This window comes from Patiria miniata, unplaced genomic scaffold (assembly GCF_015706575.1).
Source record: "Patiria miniata isolate m_02_andy unplaced genomic scaffold, ASM1570657v1 HiC_scaffold_20, whole genome shotgun sequence".
NCBI lineage: Eukaryota > Metazoa > Echinodermata > Asteroidea > Valvatida > Asterinidae > Patiria > Patiria miniata.
Window position 1 is genome coordinate 8,704,009 of NW_024037059.1, and position 24,143 is coordinate 8,728,151.

A 24,143-nucleotide genomic window follows, 5' to 3' on the forward strand; every position below is an offset into this window, starting at 1 on the left:
TAAGTTGTACTTGTAAATATCAAAATTTGGGTTATTTAGGCCTAATTCGCAAGGTACAAAACATGTTTATATTGCTAGAGCCATAAATAATTATTGCATAATCATGGAAAGTTTCAGCTTACAAAGTTTCGAAAAAAAATTCGTAATGATCAAAATCACGTGACTGGTTTGAGTGCCGAGCATGCTGGGAAAAAAGTACGGAGGCCTATAAAAGACATGTGGCTTATATCATTTTTCTCACTGTCTAGAAAAATCGGTATTTTCCTCAAAATGAAGGAATGAATTAACATACAGCAAAGGCTTATTTTGTATAAGACGGTTATTAATGTGCATGTGAGATATTAAAAATATACATTTGTTCATGAAAAGAGCGTGTATTGTGCTTTCTTTAATAAGACTATACATTATCAGAGTAAAATGAATGATATAGGCCTACTTAAATAAATACTTAAATAATTACTCCAAACTCAACAATAATGCACAATAAAGGTTGATTTATATCTGATAAAAAGAAGATTATTAATAAAATATATTATATTAAAATATTATATTAACTAGTTTTATGAGCAACTGATTATGTGACACCAATAGCAAAATCTTTATAAATGTTCTTATCCTATAGAACATGTGCACAAGCCCTCTGTTGCAATCCAGAACAACTTCTTACAGAAACTACTCACCAACAGCTTTGTCAAAAGCATTTTGTCTCGTGATTGATGAGAATGGGTCAGTTGGGGGTGCTGCGAGGAGGTACGGGGTCCCTGAGTCCACATTACGGGATCGTGTTCTGGGGAAGGTTGACCCCGAAGCAACAAGATCGGGACCAGCTCCTGTTTTCAGCCTCGAAGAGGAGAACAACTTGGTGGACCACCTGAAGAAGATGGCGCTACTGGGTTATGGATATAGCAGGGCCGAAGTTATCGATACAGCCACAATATTGACCTAATTAAGTACTAAAGATGATGTAGGATATATTTCATGTCAAAGGTCGAAGGTCAAATGAGGTTAGCTATGATTTACAGAGGTTTAGGTTTAATAAGAAATAGGCTACAATTAAAAATAAAACACGACCACTCAAGAAAACCTGAAAGTAGAAAAGCAAAGAAAAATATGTAAAATGTCATTTATTTATTTTTCATTTGAAATTTATAGCTTTAATACCATATGATATAGTTTCGAAGTATAGAAGGTTGATTTTTGGAAAATATAAGATAGCTACCGACAATGGAGCCTGATGGAGACACGCCGAGTCATGACATACATTTATTCCACGTATGACTTTACCGGGACACCGTACCCCCCGCAACCCACGGAAATAGGTCACGCTCGACGCGTGGAGGCGCTTCGCGAGGACGTCGGAGATCGTTCCGTTGTGTGAAAACTGCGAAGGTCGTCCAGTTTTTATTGTTGTTTGCATATTGCCCATGAACTAAGGAAGGTAAATAGGACATCAATTGGTATCTTGCACTTGTTAATTTTTTTCAAAACAAAGAAAAAGCCCTATACCTGCGAAAACTGGTCTCTCGAGGATACATTAAGAAATAATTCAAAACATGGGTTTAAAATACTACTACAGTCATTGTACAATAGACAACAACACACAGTTCAAAGGTCATAGTACTGGTAACCAAAACACTATAAACAGTACATCAGCTGGTGCTCAATAGATGGAATGTGACAGGTTACATAACACTGTTTGGCTAGACAGAGATTTGTCCTTGTCCTCAATTCAAGGTATTTAAAGTACCAGGAGCAAAACATTGACTGTACCGTAAGATCAGAATAACATAGTGCATCAGCTACAGCACAACTTGGGAAACAGAATCAAATAAATACACTGCCTTGACTTGTGAATTGGAATTGAGTAAACATTGTTTCCAAAAATACAGTACTCAATATCTGGGATTTAATTGTGGATCAAGAACACAACGAATCAAGAGCTAACGTGGATAAAGTTAAAGAACAGCCTGTACAGCTACATGTACATCAACTTCAACTCCATTTGCGTAGCTGGAAGCTATATACAAAAGAATGACATAATGCTTGAACAAATGGTTCCACAATATTATCAATGATACACTAATTAAAGCTACAGTTCATCATTTGTAATTTGTGCATTTTGTTCGTTTGAAGCAACAAAAGAGTTCAAAATCTAATGAAGGATACTGAGCAACTTATCTGATGAAGTTTCCGCTAACCTTCAGCTGTACATTCCGAGAAAAACAGCATTCTAAGATCTCAATTTCAAATCCAAAGTTACTGAATCATGTTTTGAATTGTTTTGAATTGCAGCTATACGCGACGTCGCGCACTGATCCGACGAATTATAACAACCGCGCGCGCGTGTGCGTCGTTCCAATACTTGTGCGCGCTGCGCTGAATAACAAAACGAACTACTAATTTAAATTTTCCTACGGTGCTTCTTAAGAATCACCGTTGGAAATGCCTTCTTTCGTTGATTACTTCAAAATGACAGCTTCCCAGAAAGAATAATTTCACAGGGAGTTTAGTCCCCTTACTATCTTTCAACCAAGTTTGTTTTTCAACAATAATTACGCCAGTTACTTTTCGGATGGCTGCAAATGATGGACTATACCTTTAAGATACATGTTCAATTCACATGATCAATTTAAGTTGACTGCCGAACCTATTATTGTAAATTTCTAAGTTCTAGGATGGTTCGAGTCAATCAAAGTGCAACAATTATTCACACAATAATGGCTCAAGCTGCAGATAACTTCATGCACAGAAATGCAAACAAATGATTAAAACCATGAACCACCAAATATAACAATGAACTTCAATCAACATTACAACTACAGAACACAATTAGCTCTCAATTAGAAACTTAGTCTCGAAATCACAACTCACAATAACAAAGGACAAGAACTCACCCCTCTATGGCTACGACATTGGCTTGGCTTCAGTGGCCTGCTGGATGTGGGTGCAGACTGGTCTTTTGGCCCTGATGCGGGACCTTAAATACCCACTTTAGTTGGGTGATGGACACTTCGATCCATTTGCCGATTGGCTACATATTAAATTGACTACTCCTTCCTTGTGAAATAATTTGAATATAAACTTTTTGATTGGCTAGTTTTTCAGGGAGTCCTGGGTGAATCTGCTGATCAGCAATATTTCTTCCAGGTCCCAACAACCTCCAAACCCTAATTGATTTGTCTCCACAGCTAGTGAAAGTGACATTCTTGCTACCAAAAATAGCTAGACATGGGCATGGGAAAATCTCTCTAAAGCAAAGGGTTTGGTTAGACCCAAGAATGAGACAGTGGTCTGGCAGGAGGCCATACCAATTACCAGCTCATTTTGGTTGTGAAAAGCTTCATGAGTTCATGTATCCTTGAGGATAGAAAACAACATAAAGAAGCCAAACACATGTAACATGTATAACACATATTTTCATTTCCCGACTGTAAAATTGTAACGTAATAAACAGGACTCCCGATGCAGCATAGTTCATAGATCACTCCGGGCAACAAGAGGATGTTTGTTTACAATACACTGATCGACATGGGCAGCCACATGCTCCATGAACCATACTTGGCAACAGCTTTTACCCCAGACAATTCTAAATGACAATTTCAGAATTTAAAATGGAGATATTTCCATTGATGTTTTGGTAGTTTCTATTGATAAGTCAAGTGTTTTGATAGTTACACAGTGTTTTGATAGTTTGATTTATAGTTTGTTGATGGTTGTTTTGTGATTGCTCTAACGGCCCAACCAAAGTAAGAAATGTCTTTCCACATCAACATCATTCACGCAAGCTAGCACCCTGAACAATGTAAAGCTGAGAATTCACAAGCGCACTTTTACGGGTAGCGAACGCATCAGACAAGGCTATGCCAAGGCAAACCTAATTGTGTCGGTGGCCAGCTTTAATCACACCACAGTTTTATGCCCCGCGGCGAAGCCGAAGGGGCATACTGTTTCCACCTTGTCCTTCCGTGGGTGTGTGTGTGGGTGGGTGTGTGTGTCCGGATAAATCTCGTCAGCGCGATAACTCGATAAATACTTAAAATATGAACTTCAAATGTGACCGGCTCTGCAAAAATGGCCCTTAAGTCCCAAATTCTTTTTTTGGAGTTATGTACATGGGTGGAAAGGGCACGTTCTAAGCTTTAATTTGGTATATATATGACTTCTGTGCGATGTTGCATTGCGAAGATATATCAAAATTTGCATATCAGGATTTGTTAATTAAAAGGAAATGGCTTACGTGGAAATGCCCCTAGAAACATTTACCACATGAATGGAAATAGTACAAAATGCAGTTTATTCAAAAGTCCCTAGCAACAGCAGGGTTCCTGTTTGACTATCACTCTGAAAATTTTACACAATGTTCAATGTTACCCTGGAATAGATTTCCTGATTTTTTTATCATTTTGGAGCCCTTCATCATTAATTTTTACTCATTTGCATAATTGCCTTAAAATCAAACTTTTTAGTCAAAATATAAAGACTTAGAGAATACACATGGGGCAGTTGGAAAGAGAAAAACAAGTTATCTCACAAGTCTCAGTTTTATTTTCTATAATGTAAGTACCGATTTGCTCAAGAAAATTACCTTTGAAAAAATTGTAAAATTTTTGGGTTAAAATACCAGGTTTTTGGTAAAAAAAACATTAATTTAATGTATTGCAGAGGTTTTATCATCAAATCGTTCACAATTACAATGTCATTATATTCAAGTAAGAAAAAAAACATGGTCTGACTTTTGGGTGGAAAAGGGAGCTTTATCTTTATTTTTTACTCATTTGCATAATTGTCTTAAAATCATTCTTTTTAGTCAAAATATAAAGACTTAGAGAATGCACATGGGGCGGTCGGAAGAAAAAAAAAAGATATCTCGCAAGTCTCAGTTGTATTTTCTATAGTGTAAGTACCGTTATGCTCAGGCAAACTACCCTTGAGAAAAAAATATAATTTTTGGGTTAAAATACAAGGTTTTTGGAAAAAAAACCTTAATTCCATGTTTTGCAGAGGTTTTATCATCAAATCATTCACCATTAGACATCACTATTACAATGTCATTATAGTCAAGTAAAAGACAAAACCACTGTCTGACTTTTGGGTGGAAAATGGAGTTTTTGGTATAAAATTCACTGTTTTTGCTTATAAAACTCCTGGGGGATTTTGGGGATCTTCTTTTATATTGTGCGACTTTGCTGTTAGGCCTAAATCTCTTTTTTGAAGATGTGGGTGGTTCTGAAAAGAACCGGTTGTTTTTGTCAGACAGTCAACACTGTCTGTCTTCATGATGGACTGCTGTTGCTGTGTAGGAGGGGAGACTGGGTGGAGAGGAGACTGGAAGATGATGACTATGGCTTCGGAACTGTTGGCAAGGGACAGACAACATCCTTGGTGGCGTCGCTGCAGAAGTCACGGATCTTGTCATAGAGGTACCACTGGCGTCTTGCATCAAGCCCAGGAGGAGTCTGGGGCTCAGGAAAGTCAGCAGTAGGGCGTCTGTCATGGGTCTTTAGGAGCTGGAAGCTTGTCTCTTCATCCTCAAGGTACTTTCTTGCAAAAACGACGCCAGGTTCATCAGATGTAAAACTTTAAATAAAACATAAATACAAAGGGGAACAGTAAGGTTAGAAATAATGCAGTTAATTTTTTTAGGTTTTTTTACTGCGGAAACAGTCGAATAAAGAAAAACCACAAAATAAATAAAATTACCGAAAATGCTGAAAACTCTTGATCCCTGGAAGTGGCTTGAAGAATGGGGACAAGAATGCCTGCCAATCAAACTGTGGAACGAAGGTGTTACCAGCTTCATCACCTACAAGCTGGGGGATGTTGATTCCAGTTTGTGTACTTCCAGTGACTACACGAACAACATCATCAAGGCAGGAGACAGCTGTTCGGCGGTAGCGCTGCTTGAAGAGGCCGAAGCACCAATCAGGGGCAAACTTTGTGTGTCCAACCACCATGAAATGCATCTCAATAGATCGATGGAGACCACTCATGCAACGCCAAAGCATGTACCAAAGGACATACCGATTCTTGTTTTGGCCGCTGCAGTTGTCGCAGTGAAGATGGGCTTTAGTCTCCCCTAAGCCATAGGTCCTGAAGAAATTGTCTAAGTAGCTGATCACGGCGTTGCTTCCTTTGGAGATGAGTACGGATTCGTCAACTAAATAGTTCAACTGTTTTGTGACGCCCTCACAATGGACACCAAAAATGCCCAACTTTCTTGGTGTCAAAAAATACACTGGGCCAGGCTGGATAGGGTCTGATGGAAAGTGTACTTGTTGGGCATAGTCAAATGAATAGTGCATGTCTATGGCGTTGGTGCAAGGAGTGTTGGGCCCAAGTTGAGTAACCCCAATCTGCTCTGCAGCCACCCTTGCATCCTGAACAAGGTCCCTGTAGAAGGTTCTCTCATGACCAACATTCTCCAGATGAGCTTGCTGTATTCTGCAGCGCTCCTGCTTCTCTGCATCTGGAAGATTTGCTGACCTGAATAGGAGGTTGGTTTTTTTTTGGCACTGCCAGCATACATCAGTCATAGGTTTGCAGCAAACGATGAAAGGACACACCCTATTCCACAGCTTTCTGAATGTTGAAAGTGCAACCACTCTGTCACCTGTGAAAACATAGCATTTAGATAAAGTGTGTACATTTAACACTGTGTATTACATGTACATGTACATTCTTGCGTTTTATTATTACATACATGATATGGCAGGTAACAAAACCACACCGCTTTAAGTGTATCCCTTGGAAAATGTCAGTTGGGTACATAATCAATGTTCTTATTCAAAATTACCGCCGTTTCCGAAAAGAATGTTACAAGCTTTGGTTTTTATCAGCCCATCGTTGAGGTATAGACAAAACTTAGCAATCAACAGCCATATCCGTAGCAGCTAATTCGGACATGGTCTAGTTTTATTTACCTGACTCCTGCATTGCAATCTTGTACTTTCTCCACACATTCGCCTTTGTTTCACTAGAGGGGAGAACCCTGATGTCATCTCGCTTGAATCCTGGAATGCGACCGGGAAGAAGAATGGCATGCGTCTCAGAGTAGTTCCAGATGAAGCTACGCACACTGGAGTTGTCTTCATACCTCAGATGATTTTGGAAGGTTCGCCCAGTATTTTTGTGGATCCTTGGTTTACATCCATTCTCACGGTAGTGCTTCTGGAGAGCTTTCAGCATGTTGACACTTATACTACATAAAAACAAAAACAAAGACATAAACCAAAAGAATTATAACAAAATGTACATCATGGGTTGGTTTGGATCACATCCACATGTATCAATACTGAATTTAATACAAGTCGTACTGACAGATGTGAACATTTTAAAATATTAAGTTTATTTTCCCAAACAATGATGACAAGATTTTTACTATTAAAAAAGAAACAATAAACTCTGCTTAAAAAACAAAAAAATTCCACAAAATCTGAAGTTTCAGTCTGTGAAATGTTTGTTGGAATCTTAATAAATTTTCTTTGGATATAAGTTTTCTACTAAACCTTACTTGTGTAAAAAGACGAATGTATCTCGACAGACTGGCTGGCCTTGAAACATGAATGACGACCTCTGGCGTACACGGTGATTTTGCTCATTCCTTCGTGTCGCTACGGTATGTTCGCTGTTAGAAGTAAAACAGCGGATCTGGCCCAACAGCAGCATGTCTTTCATCTCTATCGTCAGAAAATACAATAAAAACAGAAAGCGAACTTATTTTCACAGTTTGTTACTTTGAACACTCCTTGCTGTCACCGATTCAGCATTCAAACATCACAAGCTTTCGAAACGTGTGTGTGAAAAAAAAAAATTGGCCCCTGATAAACTACAAGCACTTGCGGAAACATTGGCGTGTGTAAAAAAAAACTACAGTCGTTCTCCTAGTTCCGGATAGCAAACATCATTCAGGCTGATTTTGGCTCAACTACTCCACGAATTCAAGTGACATTGATTAAAAAGTTTACCTTGAGTGATGGAGAGACCATGAAATAATTTGCAAAATTTAAGCTCTTTTCATTTTGATTTTACGACGTCAAAAGTGCCGATGTCACTTTTCCTAGTTCCGGATCGGTTCAATCAGTTCCGAATCGATCAAAACTGCTTCATGCGAAGCAAAAAATCACGCGAGAAAATCCTTTTTTTTCAGCCAGAACCAACCAAATCAAACAGATTTTCTGATAAAGTATTATTTCATTATCCAAAAATCGTTCATGCAAGAGAATTCCAGCAAATTTTAAAAAGAAAAAACGTAAATGATTTTGAAACTTTTGTCTGCAGCGCAACGGCTCGAACTCATGCACGGACCAAAAATCTTTGACCCAGCACAGGATACGTCACACAAAATCGATTAACGCGCGTGTAGTCATGGTAGTTGGGTCGTAAAGTACACGCGCGATCCGGAACTAGGTAAAAGCATACGGTCATTCGTTGGCGAATTTTCAAATTAGAGACGCTACAACTTATTTTGATTGAACAAACATTCGATGGAAGAGTTTATACGATTGTAGTGAATGAAAAAAATATTCAAAACCACACTGTACGAGAGATATACCGAGGAGAAAATTTATCGTCGATTCGCAGCTCCTGTGATTTTCTTTAACCGTCCAAGCATGTCGGAGTGTGAGTCGGAAATCTGGCCAAAATTCCTCTTCTATAAAGATTTTATCGAAAAGATCTTTGGGTATAAAGAAGCTTACATTTTCCTTTTCAACATCCACTCCGTCAGAATGTTTTAATTGGAGACTAATCAAAAAGAGGTAGGTTTTTATTTGAAGTGATTCGGAACTAGGAAAAATCCGGAACTAGGAAAACGACCTATAAAAAAATGCTTGAGGCTTCTCATTGTTCTTTAAGGTGAGGAAAAGTCATTTGTTTATCAACTAAAAAGCCCCCTCAATAGCAGTTGTTAGTTCTTGGTGTAAATGGAGTAAAGAACTACTTTTTGTATAATAGAGACGGACCACATCTGGTGGGAACTGAGTGTACCTGTCCAATTCCTACGGAAGGATTTTGAACTAAGACTTTCGAAGTCCTCTTTGCCTTCGGACGTCTTTGTTCCAGGCATCAAATCATTCTTGTTAATTCCAGATGGAGAATTGTGGTGCCAATCACGACTTTGACATCATACATTAACTGCACAGGGACGATTTGAATCGGTCATTTGCAGTTATATTTACATCTATTGGTCACAATACCAGCAGCTTTTTTTTGGTAAACAATAAAGTTAACAATTTCAAAATTTGAGGAAATTCATCATTACGAATCAGGATGTTAATTGTTGGAGATCTCTGATAGCCCACCAGCTGGCAAGCGGAAGGCACCATGACTGACTGGTGTTAAAAAAACTGGTTAAAATTCACAGGAAAGAAAAGAGAAAAGAACTACTTTTTGTGTGGCGCACGTATCCATAAGAAAGCACCAAGGAACATGAGGGACTTGACCAGGGCACGCAACGTTGCTAACCGTACAACATTAGTTCTGGGACATGGTCGACCACTCCACTGCCATGATGTGTGCCATAGCGTATCAAAAACAGCCTGACGCTATGTCGTCTCTTTGGACTGAATATTCACCAGAATAACTTGGGAAATGCGTTTAAATCATGAAGAAAATTGCAGTAGGACTTTTGATGATCATCTAAAACTTGAATAATGAGTCCTTGGATAAAAAGTTGGGTTTTTTTTACGGAAACGTGGTAGACCTACCACTCATCAGTTGTCAATGCTCTTCTTTAGGCAGTTCTGGCTCAAATTGATACAAAAGAACAGCTTGGAGGTCACCGTTCCTTGTTCAATTTACAGGAATGCTAATCTCTGTGAGTCTTTGAATTTTTGTTGATGTTTTCACTGCTTGTCTTCGAGTCAGACATGTTGCTAGCACATGGGGCAACAGTAAACAGCCATTGTGTCCTGTTAATTACATCACAAATTTTCTGATTTTACCAAGTTGGCATGAAGAGCCGATGATTGTTAATTTCAATTATGTGCTCGCCGACCAACAAAAACTCAATGAATTTCAGTTTTATAAACATGTAAACGCACATTACAAAAAAAGTTGAGAGTTTTTCATTCTGATGTAAATGGGTCTACTCAATAATAAAAAAAGACGTTCAAGCATTCCACAACCTCTTTAACAAGCAAATTTTGGTGACAATGTGTTAACTGGCACTCCAGCTACCTCCCAATAATTTAAGCAAAATCAACCGTGGGGAAGTATGGTCATTAAAGGTAGTATACATTTGCAAACATAAAAAACAAAAAACAACTAGAGGTTGTAGGAACAACCACACGGCGTTGGGCCATTGTTGATGTTGACGTTGATTGTTGATGTTGATGTTGAGGGTTGAGGGTTGAAAAATAGCGCGTGGAGTAATTATACAAAGGATAGTTTAAAAGAGTCAGGTGAGGATCTGCACGCGCGTATGCTGCTGTACTGTAAACTTATCAAGTACAATCGTTACAAAAAAACATTAAATAGCTCATATCTCTCAAAGTAAAGGTCGCACACCATTGGCGCAATACAAAATATTGCTTGCCATACCCTCTTCACCCCAATGCGCATGTTTTTAGAAGAAAAAAAACGCCCAATTTTGAAAAAGCGCCCAATTGGGCGCTTTTGCCAGCCCAATTTTTGAGTATCATATGACATCATCAGAAGTCAAAAATGTGCTTGTGTTAAGAAGTTGTCATAATAAACGTGTACAAAACACTGGTAAACACTTAAAACAAATTCGTCCATCAAACAGCCGTTACATGTAGTTAACATACAACAGTCGTAAAACCAGACACTCAAGAAGCGAGCACGGGGAAGTCCCTTTTGTACGCAATCATAGCACACTGTTTTTCGGGAATTCCCCTTTTTACAGAATCATCCCCATTTGCTGTACACACAATGTACGTGACATTTAATGAACGTTTCAAGGCATTGGCGTTTTCAAGTTCAAATTTCAAGGGGGCTGCAGGACATCTCCAAGTTTACTGATTGAAACGAAACTTTGGAAAGTTTTAGACCTATTATTAAAGTGCCATTTAAAGCACAAATCGAGATTAAATCTGTATGGGTTGATTTTTCAGGAATTTTCAAAGGAAAGGAGGTCTTTTCATTGTACTTCTGGTCTGATGACGTAATCAATTTTTTTCGCGCACAGGTCTTGTCTACATTAAGGTCATCATGTATATCAATTTTGAAGCAATTACCGCAAATTTCGCCACAGACATCAGCTGAAAATGCATTTTGACATTTTTTAACCTGTCGCTAGAGGGCGCTCGAACACTTGATGGCGTCACCGATCATTTTTTTGGAAAGCTCAACCTACTCAGAGACTAACATCGTTAAAAGCAAGTTCTTCATATCTTTTTCCACTTTTAAATTATTAGGCCCCTCCAGGTTTCGACCGGAAGGAAGGGTCACGTGATTTGACGTGCACGAGATACAATGAAGATCATGCATTATCATATCGATTCCCGCAAACTTCAAGTTCCAGTCTCTCAGGGTTGATTTTATATTGAATTTCAAAGATTAAATTTATTATTTTTTCAAGTGACGTCACGTGACCTATGATGACTTCATGATGACGTAATTGCAAATATGTTTTCATTTTGACATACAGTTCTGGAACCGAATTGTGTCTAGGAGAATAAAAAAAATTCTTACAATAACAATAGGTGTTGGGCTCATGGCCCAACACCTAAAAAGCTACCGCTACCATATTACAGTGAAATCTTATTAAGTCAAAACCATTTAACCTCAAAAACCCTATTAACTCGAAGTAAGAACTTATTCCTGTCAAATAAATAGCAAGTCATGTATGTATAAACATGCCCACGCTTACTCAAAATTTCGGACCAGAAGCTTGGTTAAGTCGACTCAAAAACGCCAGGTCCAGAGAAAAACTTGAAGAAACTGGAATCCAAAAGAAACTGGAATCCTTTTGTTAGGCCTAAGTTAAGAAGTAGTAGAGGGCGCTGTTTCTAGCTGCCTGTTTTGTTTTAACCGCTCTAGTTAAATTATCTGTTTTTACCCTCAAGTTTTTAATTTTTAAATCTATGTTCTACTCTTGCTTCGCTAGTTCATCGTGAGTAAATTTGCCGAGGAATTAGTAACATTAAGTATCATTTTTGGTGCATCATCGGACTGATTGTGCTTGAGCTTGAAGGACAATCACGTATAAGTGATTCATACAGCGCCATATTGAGGATGATGTCATTTCTTTGCTACCCTGTTGGTTACCGGGCTCCTGCCCCCTGTTATCCCGCGGGATGGCATAAATGACTTACTCGACTCAGACCCATGGGAGGCTGTCTTTGAGACTATACGGGATCCTGGGCTTTAATTACGTCCGACAGGTGGCTGCTCCATTCAATGAGTAGCAGTTGCACACTCAAATTCTTGAGGGCCCCCCCCCCCCAAATATTGCCAACCTCACGGGAGGCGCATGTTTCGCAGACCCCGGCCGTCACTGACCATCACTCTCTAGCTTGGGGGGGGGGGGGGGTGTTTCACCCTCCACCCGCGCCAGATAGGTCGATGGGGCCCCGAACAGTGCTCAAGCCACATCCATGTATTGGAGATGTTGGCAGTCTCCAACGCTCTCCAACGTTTTGGACTATCAGTAACAGGCCAAGCAGTCCTGATTAGATGCGACAATGCCACGATGGTGGCTTATATCAATCGACAGGGGGGCATGCAGTCTGCCCAGCTGTGCGCACTCACATGGGAACTCCTCCATTGGTGAATGCGTCACAATGTCACACTTTCAGCAGTGCACCACCCAGGGCTAGGAGAATGTCAAGGCTGGTCCCTGCATGGGATCTGTTCGACGTGTTATCCACACTATCCAGATCCCATTTCGAACTAATTGACAGTACAACCTTGATACAATTATCCACTTAGGTTGCCTTTTTGTTAGCTGTGGCTACATCCAGAGGATGTTCCCTTGCAATGGAGACAGTACACATCCGGTGGGAACCGGGAGGTGCTCGTCTGATCCCTTAGATTTTTTTTTTTTACCAACTATTAGTCCGAGTCATTGTCCTCCGGACATTTTTGTGCTGGACATTAAGTCTTTCTCGTCTACTCCTGATGACAATTATGGTGTCCAGTAAGGGCCCTTAAATGGTACATTAAATACACAAAAGCGCTTTGTACTGGCCATTCACAGCTATTTGTAACAACAACCCCACCGTACCGACCAGCATCACGTGACACGATTGCCTGCTGGATAGATTACTGCTATTAAATCATCCACGGACGTGTCAATGGCAGAAACCATTGGATCAATCTGTGCACACCATGTCAGTGCGGCATCCACCGCGTGGGCTTTCTTTAAAGGTTTTCTTTTTAGAGAGCATCACTCAGGCAGCGTGTTGAAAGAGTGCCAACACCTTCAGTGAATGTTGCCTCCGGATGTCCTCCAGACAAAGGGCAGAGCAGGGAGAGCAGTGATGAGGGCGGCTAGCCAAGCCTCCTCACATCCACAGGACCCTCTCCTACCAGGGACTTCCCTAAAATAGATGAGTCTCTTTATTCTGTTGCCTTTGAACCCATTGCATATAATACTGTGTATACATGTATTTTGTCATAATTGTGACCCACTGTACACCTATAGTTATGTACTGTGGACCCTATGTCAATACGATGCAATTCCTCGTAGCTTGGCCAGCGTCTTGGGTGGTATGCTAAGACTACTTTATAGTTATTGTCTTCAACATACAGAACTTCTGGGCTTCCCTGTCCACCCACATGTGGAGTAGCGGGGCCCATCCGGGGTTACGCCTCATGTCACGTGGCCCTGTGAGTGTACAATAGCATCTCGCATAACCCACTGCCTACACCACGGTGCTAGTCTATGCATAAGTAAATGGCTCTACAGGTAAGTAGATTGACGTGGACTCTTACTCCCCCCCCCCCCCAAGGAGTGTGGATGGGGTCTAGGCACAAATACCCACCTGTAGAGAATCCCTCCCTCCTACCCCACCATCCTCGATGTTTCTCTGCTCTATCTTAGTACTCGAGAAATGAGGACGCTCAGGAGACATACTTGCCGCGGGGCACTTTTGGGTAGGACACAAGAGTGCGCTATTGTGAAAACTCTTAGTGTAAATACCTGCCGGTATGGGGAATTTATATATGCATAAGTAAATGGCTCTACAAGTAAGTATTCGTTCGTAGACCCCATCCACACTTCTGTGTGTGGGGGGGGGGGGGGGGAGTTTACATCTGTCCAAAAGCACAAGAAGTTGCACTTCAGCACACATTCCACTTCAGTGCCATATAACAATGCGGGCACACTGTACAACACACGTATTATACGTACATGTGGGCGTGTTCATCTATTCAAACCATGGACGAAAAATACCAGCAAACAAAAAAGAACAATATCGTCCACAATTCCCAGCATACGTCCACGATTGAGGTCCTGTACAAAACATATGGGAGTCTTCCTATGAGGGACAATAGGACGTCCACGATCGTGTGCATGTGCACAGCATTTGCATACATGTGATTTAAACAGTTAGCAATTCTGACGTGATCAGTCTGCCATCCGCACCCTCCCTTGCGTTTACGCTCATGTACATGTATGCATCAATGCATATGCAACACCATCACTATGCATATATGCAGCTACATCGCTTGACCAATCAAAGTAACCAATTTGTAAAGACTTGTTCATTATTTTCAGTAGGTATGGAAGGCTGGATAACAATCTGCAAGGGTTTTAAAAATGTTTAAATTGGTGGATTTGAAATACATATATAGTCGGGTGATCAGCTGTTCTTGGATTGAAATTATAAAGAACACGACATTCAAATATTATTCAAAACAAAAGCAGTGTTGTAGTCAGGTACTTTTTACCAAATACTGAGTACTGTTGAGTACCTAGGTTGCCGAGTACGAGTACGAGTACTTGTGCTTCCCAGTACAAGAACAGGTCTCCGAGTACGAGTACGAGTACTTCCGAGTACGTGTACTTGTATTTCGGAATACGGCACTGTGTACATTATGCTTGAAGCCTGTGATACAAACTAGGGTTCGTCTTTGTAAGCTTTTTCAATTATTTGAAACTGATTTCTTTTTTAAATCATTTATTTAAAAAATTTGTATTATGCCTCCGCCATGTCCTTCCGTGGGTGTGTGCGTGTTTATACGAATACTGACTTATGGGGTACCAGGAACAAAGGGCAACAATAGGGACAATGGTACCCTACAAGTCGGTCTTTAGAAATCTCAGTACCCCATATGTAAAACGCTATGGTTTGAGATTTCAATAGGAACAAAGGAGAATAAAAGAAGGGAAGTCAAGTGGAAAATAGTGGTACCCCATAATTACCCCAAAACACGGTTGTGTGCGTGTGTGCATGTGTAAACATCGGCAATCATGGACTAGGGACAAAAGGGTTAGGGCACAAACAAAGGGGCCACGATTGACCGAACGTCCACGATCTCAAATCGTGTACAAAACCAATGAGAGCTGTTGCTAAAAAGTTAGTGTACAAGCAAAGGAGTGAGGATTAGGGACAATGGGGTGTCCACGATTGCCGCTGTTTACACACGTGGGTAGGTGGGTGGGTAGGCATACACCGAGTGGGGAAGTTTTTTATTGTTTGGCAAATTAAGACCGAGTTATGGGGACTTTCTGCTGTCCCCATAGCATTTTCGGTCCCCACAAATACCTTGCACAGACGAGTGTAAGTCCCCACAATTACGGAACAAGAACGTGTGTGTGTCCGTACAAATCGTGTCAGCGCGATAACTTGAGAAATACTTAACGTGTGAACTTCAAATTTGGTTTGTGGATTGTTCTTGGTAATCCTAAGAAGCCTATTGCATTTGGGGCCGAAAGGTCAAGGTTCAAGGTCACTGTGGCTAAAACAAAAGAAACTTTGTCAGCGTGATAACTTGAGAAATACCGGTACTTTACATGTGAACTTCAAATTTGGTTTGTGGATTGTTCATGGTAATCCTAAGAAGCCTATTGCATTTGGAGCCGAAAAGTCAAGGGTCAAGGTCATAGTGGCTAAAACAATACAAATCTTGTATTTATTCTGAGATCATAGGGATTAATTCATATAAAACCTACTGAAAACACTAATGATGTCAATGAATGTTCCATGTGACCCAAGTACATGTAAGTTGATGTTCAAAGAGTGGTGTTATGTCATGGGAACAGTCATGGTTGCGGGGCATTTGTGTTTGTAAACACACCTGACTTGTTATTATTATTCATGTATTTTCGGGTCCTAGGATTCCTCAGACTAAAAAAAACCGCAAGTCCAACAAGCATTCAAATTACTGAGCAAAACATTTGAACGTGTGCGTGCGTGTATCTGTTTCTACTCCTCACCATGGGATGCATGTGCATTCTCCGCCAAACTTTGGCTGCGCGAATATACAGGGACAGTGCTGATTAATGTCAAAACAATCTGCGCGCATTTTTAGGAATAAAGATTATATTTATAATTACCTGAAATACTGTGCTGTGATTGGCTTCAAATGGATAGAAGCCAATTACAGTGGAAATTAATCTCCATAGACTATTTACTAACATGGAACAAACAAGCGTGTATGCTTGGCATATTGACCAAGTCTGGGTTGCTGCATCACACAACAATAACATGTACATGTACGTTTTTAACATGTTGGTCTGGATTTGACGCATGAGGGCGCGCGTTATGGTACGGCTTGTATAGTGTATACGTATGCGCTATAAGCACACATTTTACTATAGATACAGACTGAGCACAACCCAGAGTTGGCCAAGTCTATGGTGGACTTGGTGGATAGGAACAAAGTCAATCCCTCCGGCCATACCTCCACCACGTATAGTCTTGCCAGAAGCATATTTCCTTAAAGGGAATATACAACATTTGCAAACATCAAAAAATAAAACTACCAAGTTTTTACGAAATACCTTACTAGGATGTTGGTAAATGACAGTCTAAAGCATCCTGTAAAATTATGGCACCTGGTGTGAAGTCATTTTCAAGAAAATGGTATTTTGGTATACATTTCCAACGGTGGTCGGCCGATCACCGTTGGAAAAACCTAACTATTTTTCAACTACTCCTCCAATTTTACACTTTTTTCAGTCCAAATTTTGTTTGCTATTGGTTACATGTTCACGATCGGGTGCAGGCCAGCTAGACTGGTTCCCTTACCTTACAATTTTCCGGCATCTATAAATTGATCCATTTTATCTTTAGTGGAGTCAAGGAACCAGACTACTTGAACATTTTTGTTTTTCTTGGTTTTTCCAGCATTTTCGAACACAAAACTTCAAACATGTTAGTGTAACAATATTTGATCTATTATACTAACCCCTCAAATAGTTCATTTCTGAAAATTACAGCAAAAGCCAATGATGTACATTCCCTTTAACTACGTAAATTAACCGCTAAAGTAAAGATTTGCTATAGCGTGCCACAGCGCCCTTCTGCGCCAACGCCCACAATAGTCAGAGCCCCCGCCATTATCGTCCTATTTCTTTAGCGCGCCTGAATCACACCAAAAGGAGGAGCCCATTGTGGGGAAAAGCGGGCGGGACGGTCCAACAGGTAAGTAGTCCCCTTGTGGACAACCAAACACCATAGTTTGGGGGTTGTCCACTTCGTTTCCTACTTACCTGTTGGACCTATAAATAAAATGTATAGACTGGCACCGAAAGTGGTGGTGGGAGTGGGCTGCAATTGAGTCAAAGGACACACAAATAAGGAATCCCCTCATGGACTACACATAGGCACATTTATAAACTAATATGAGCCTTGCTCACCCTACTGTTGAGTTGTTGGTACAACAGCCTGGGTTGAGACCTCTTTGGAGGGTTGTCTCTGGGCAGCCGATGGCATGGTGGCTGACATTGTCACCAGCCCGGTCCGCCCCTCTGTCAGGGGCGGATCCAGACTGCCATTTGCCGGGGGGGCTAGAATTGTAATGAAGGGGCCAGGACCTGCGAGCGCGGAGCGCGAAGCCCTTATTGCGTGGGGTCCGGGGCCCGCTTAAGGGCCCTGAAAAAATTTGGATTATAGATGCTCTGTGGTGCAATCTGAGGCGATTCCTGGCCACTTTCCACCGTTTAAAAAACGTTTTAAACAACGTTTTAAACATTGAAAATTCCATTTAAATTTGGGTTTTTTGGTTCTTTATAAAGTTTGTTATGTACTCAAAGTTGAGAACCATGTTCCATGTTCGTATTTTTTTCACAACTTTTTATTTTGGAATGGGATTCAGGCCACTTGTAGTCCGAGCCTCAGCCATTCGCTGCTCAAGGTACAAAAAAGGTGGGGGCACTGCTAGGGTGAAATAATAGCATAGAGGAAATTTGGCCGGAGGACTAATACGAGCGCAGAGCTCGAAGCCCTTACGGCGAGGGGTCCCGGGCCCCGGGAAATTTTGGATCGTAGATGCTCTCTGAGGCGTTTCCTGGCCACTTTCCCCTGATTTTTCTTTAGCAGAAGTTTTAAAATTATGAGGGGATATTTTGTTTCATTTGTTTCAAATACATATAGGCCTATACATTCTTGCTCCTATGAAGTTTCTTCTGTATTCAAAGCCTAAAGTTGAGAACATGCACATAATTTGTAATTATTCCGCGCTCGGTTGTATAACTGACATGAATTTAAATATTTCATTACAGCGGGTGCATATTTGGGGAGTGTGTCAAACTGGCATGAAACGTATCAGAAAAATATTTTAATAGAATCTGAAGTGGCCATTGTTTGATTTTGTTTAGTCACCAAGCCCGGAGCGTGAAAACGGTTTCACTTCATACGCATTGTACGCGGCAGTTGTCCGCGAGTCTCATGGACGTATGAGGCGCTAAAAAATACGCGAAATGAGACTCCACTACAGTTTGTTTTACCTTGGTTTTATCCGCGTACCGTGCGGCCATCATAACCCGCGCATAAAGTCTTAAGGTCGGTTTTCACGGGGCACGCGAACGATTTGCGAATGATGCAAATGTCGAAAAATGGCAAAGTCCAACATTCGGAGAAGTTTTTCTCCGAATGTCTCTCGACAATGGAGTCATAAACCATTCTTGCGCAGTTTGTGCGAAGTTCTCACAACGTATGTGCGAATGTCGTGTGTACCGTGCCTGAACTACGGCCAGTCCACATACACGATCGACACGCGACTTAAATGCGAACAACGCGAATGTTCTTCTGATCGCTCCTCCTGGGAACTATGGGCCTCTTGCACACCTTCCACCCCCCTGGCAGGGGGTTTGTCTTCCTCGTCTTGGTCAATCCGACACCTCGGCCACGACTCTTCCCTCCCTTGGGCGGCATGTTGCTGTCTTCAGTTGAAGTCAAATGAAGTAAATAAAGCACCCACTGTTTAACCTATGAGGCTATAGTATGGGCCTACATAGCCTGCTTGCCTACAATACAGAATTCACACAGAGTAGCAAATGCGCGAAATAGTCGTGCGCTTTATATAGGTCAAACGTGGTGTGGATTTGCCGCCAAACGTGCACCAAACGTTCGTGAGAATGTCTCAAGAAGTACGCAAAAAGTTTGCGGAAAGGTCAATAAATAATCGGGCGAACTTCGCTTCCGAGCGCGAGACATTCTCCAAATTGTCGGGTCTGTTTGGGGATTTACGAAGAGTTTGCAAACATCGCGCACGTCTTGAGTAGGTCCTGCGCATATGACGAAGCTTTTAAGACATTTTTGAGAACAAATCACGAGCAAAACACGACCGGGGATGCTGGAAACGTTCGCAAGAAATTTCAAATTTTTTTGAAACTCCCGCCGAACTAAAAACGATGACCGCGAATAATTGACGATTCTTCCGAACCCTCGCGATGGTTTGGCGATCCTTTGCAGCATAAAATACGAATGTTGGACTTTGCCATTTTTTCGACATTTGCATCCTTCGCAAATCGTTCGCGTGCCACGTGAAAACCATCGCGGGGTTCGGAGCATCGTCAGTTATTCGCGGGCGTCGTTTTTAGTTCGGCGGGAGTTTCAAAAAATTCTGAAATTTCTTGCGAACGTTTCCAGCATCCCGGGTCGTGTTTTGCTCGTGATTTGTTCTCAAAAAATGTCTTAAAAGCTTCGTCATATGCGCAGGACCTACTCAAGACGTGCGCGATGTTCGCAAACTCTTCGTAAATCCCCAAACAGACCCCGACAATTTGGAGAATGTCTGGCGCTAGAAGCGAAGTTCGCCCGATTATTTCTCGACCTTTCCACAAGAAATTCGCCCGTGATTCTTGGAACATTCGCGTTGTTCGCATTTAAGTTGCGTGTTCTTTGTGTATGTGGACTGGCCGTAGTTCAGTCACGGTACACACGACATTCGCACATACGTTGTGAGAACTTCACACAAACTGCGCAAGAATGGTTTACGACTCCATTGTCGGGAGACATTCAGAGAAAAACTTCTCCGAATGTTGGACTTTGCCATTTTTTCGACATTCACATCCTTCGCAAATCGTTCGCGTGCCCCGTGAAAATCGACCTTTAGGAGGTGCGTGAAAATTGCCACGCCTTTTGAACGATTGTTCTTCCTCAAACTCAAAACGCGTGGCCCGTCGGATCACCGTCCGTTTTGTCACCGATAGTATACATTTTAAAATATTTGCCGGGGGGGGGCGTGCGCCCCCTGCGCCCCCCGCTGGATCCGCAAATGTCTGTTAAGAGCACATCTCTCAGGTAACGTGACAAAAAAGTCGTAGCTGTTTTCCAGCATGCTGCATATTTCCTTAACTAGGTAAATTAACCCGCTAAAGTTACAAATACAAACACATACGTATCTTTTAATTTACAATGTATACACCCAAAAACATGAGGTCATTAAACGAAAATAAATACATTTACAAATCTCTTATAAATCAAACAAATGTAACCAGAAACACACCTAGTACTATTTAGTGGATTTCTTTGTGTATGTGTAGCTTTGGCACAAGTTGTTCAAAGGAATAATGACCTTGTTGTTCCTTTTTTTCAGCAATGAATGGAAGCAGTGGAAAGCAAACAACTGTCAACCTAATTTTAGACAGGTAAGGTCAATTTTGTTTTGTTAAAGTATTTACTTGTGATCTCTGTTGCACATGAATTACATAGAAAGTTGGTTGTAAGGTTAACATTAAAGGGAATATAACAACATTTACAAAAAACAAATTGACCAAATTTTATCAAAAAACCTTACTGGACTGTTAGTGAATTACAGTCTAAAGCATCCTGTAAAATCATGCGCCTGGTGTGCCAACATTTTCAAGAAAAGTGATATTTTTGTATCAGTTTCCAATGCTAGTTGTCTGGCCCCCCAAAAGTCGCTTTTTGCAAATACTGCCTCCAATTTAACATATAGTTAGTCCGCATTTTGTTTGCAATTGATTACACACGTATGAAAAGGGTACAAAGCCAGCTAGATTGTTTCCTAGATTGTTCCATTTCAATTTAAGTAGGGTCAGGGAACCAGATTACAAGAGCGTGATTGTTTTCCTTGGTTTTTCCAGCATCTACGAACACAAAACTTCAAACAAGTCAGTGAAACAATATTTGTTATGAAATACCAATTCCCCAAATCCATCCATTTCTAAAAAATTACAGCAAACGCACATGTTGTATATTACATTTAAGGGCCAAGATCACTTGCTCACAACAATTTCTGTCCATTAAAGAATACCAATTTCAAAAATGCAAAGCAGGATGGGACAAACTAGACTGTCAATGTTTGAGCCTAGTATATTATAATTCTGCAGGTTGTGGGTTTGAATCCAGTTTGGGGTTATGGTTCGTGTGCCCTTGGGCAAGGCAGTTTGTCACTTATTGCTTCTCCCCACCAAGGAGTAAACCTGTGAGGGCAGAGATGGTTGTTTTTAGCTGTATACTCCCCAGGGAGCTGAGATTGTGGAATGTTTCAATGGCCCAATGAGCAAGGTAATAATGAAAGCACCATGAGCACCAGGGACCTTTTTACTAATAACTTCATAATTATGCATGCATGCACATTAATGGGCCTGGCGGCAAAAAGCAAAAGCAGTCCATTAAAAATGTACAGAGCTACAAATATTCGGGTCATTTTCTCTCAATATGTGCAGGATTTGTCAGTTTTTTTTCTCTCTAAAAAAGCTCTCAAATCACCATAGGCATTACTTTCTGGCCTAACTGTTTTTGTTTTTTCAGAGGGGGGGGGGGGAGGGGCACTAAACAAAAACTTAACAAAATTGCTTTCGTCCTGTGTGCACGAAGTCGAAGGAAATTAGCAAGGTTCCTTTCTGCAGGCATGAAAAGAATATATTATTGACAACCCCTGGGGTCAGCCCGCAGTTCAGCCTGGCGTGGACATGTATACACGTCATTGGTTTCCATTGTTGTTGTACACACTTTGTGTTGAACTTGAACTTGGTTGCTGTACAAAGCCTGTCGTAGCAAAAATCGCTGTTCCAAAATGTGTATCTTTGTTGAGGTGTATTGTTCAAAGACTCTCAAGGAGCCATTTGCTGTCAAACTTATTTGGCTGATATTTTTTGTTCTTGATATATTTGTCAAAAAGAATCCAGTTATCAAGTGGTTAGGTTATAACAAACATTATTATATAAAAAAAAGTTCTCTGATGGGAGACGGTCCTGAATCCTGGGGGAGAAGAAAGGACCCCTTGCAGCATCAAGTTAATCAAAAATTACTGGTTTATTGGGAGACTATTCAGAAGGATGCCTACAATGGGACAACAAAGTCCACCCGCATTAAGGAAACAAGTAAACTTGTAATAGACTCCTACAGTTGGAAAATATACAAAAACTAGAGATGTGTTTGTGGACAAACACCAGCTGTTTTGGATGTTTGTAATGTCTCTGTGACGATGACGACACGATGACTTCAAATTTCATCGATAACACATGTCACGCACATAACATGTAGATATATATATACAGATTTTAAAATGCCCCTTTAATGTCATGTCACATGACTGTGATGACCTTATCATGACGTCACTTCAATTTTCATATGTAAGACATCCCGGTCTCAGTTCCTACCAACTGACCAAGTTACAACCAAATCCAACCTGTAGTTCTACGGATAGAGGCCTTAATGTATGAAATGCCCCTTTAATGTTAAGTCAAATGACATATGATGATGTCACGATGACGTCACTTGAATTCAAACATCCTGATATAGGTACATATCAAGTTACAACCAATTTGGACCATTTAGAAAATGCACCTGTAATATGATGTCACATGACTTGTAATGACGTCACCTCAATACTGATATACCCCGGTACAACACATCCCTGTCTATGTACCCACTAATTTTCAACCCAATCGGACTTGAACTTCCAAAGATATAAGGCTTTGAAATATGCACTTTTATAATAGGACGTAACTTGACACTTGATGAAGTCATGATGATAACAATCTTCTAGGATTATGTGTGGGTCATGGTTTAAGTATGTGCGAAGTCTGAAGTTGATCATATTTAAGAAAGTGACAAAATGTGTATGGTTTGACAAAAAATATTGTGAGATGGCTTAACGGTCCAAAAATTCAAAAAGTAATATAAAATCGCATGATGACGTCATCATGATGTCACCTCAGGTTTTACCTATAACTTAGCCCGGTCTAACCACATACTGAGTTTCAACCCAATTGAACTTACAGTTCTGTAGATATAGGACTTCAAAATATGCACATTTGTGATGATGTCATGTGACTGATGATGACGTAATCCTGACGTCACTCTTCGGGACACAACTTTGCTACAAGGACAATGCATATGCATAGCTTAGTTTGAATGATGTATGACAAAGATTGATGCCAAAAGTGGCTTGTACAAAAATTGTGTACAAAGTCTACAGGGTTTTGCGTGGCACAAAAAGGAGAAGAAAGAAAAACTAGAGATACTATGTCTGTTTGCAACAGAACATTGGGCTTTTTCGCATTATGCTTATTTATTAGTAACAATTTGTCTTTGTACCAAGTTTGAAGTCAATCCGATGAAAGGAAGTGTACAATTTTGGAAGCAGAATAAAATTCTAAATATTAAAAAAATCTTTAAAAAAATTAACCAATGACATCATTGTGACGTCACTTCGGACTTTGCATACCAGTATCATTATCTACATACCCATCAAGTTTCATGACAATCGGACATTCCCTTATATGTGTTTTTAAAAATCGCATTTTTTTGATGTCATAA

At 40.6% G+C, this 24,143-nt stretch overlaps 1 protein-coding gene across 1 annotated transcript; it reads right to left on the minus strand.

Annotated features, from left to right (window-relative positions):
- Positions 1-5,664: 5,664 nt before the first annotated feature.
- LOC119728640 lies at positions 5,665-6,642 on the minus strand. Its single transcript, XM_038200953.1, has one exon. The coding sequence runs from the start codon at positions 6,531-6,533 to the stop codon at positions 5,697-5,699; it is 837 nt and encodes a 278-aa protein (XP_038056881.1). The 5' UTR covers positions 6,534-6,642; the 3' UTR covers positions 5,665-5,696.
- Between the last annotated feature and the right edge of the window lie 17,501 nt (positions 6,643-24,143).

Excerpts from the sequence above, each read along its gene's own strand:
- LOC119728640 (XM_038200953.1), bottom strand. The coding sequence starts at position 6,533 with ATGACTGATGTATGCTGGCAGTGCCAAAAAAAAACCAACCTCCTATTC.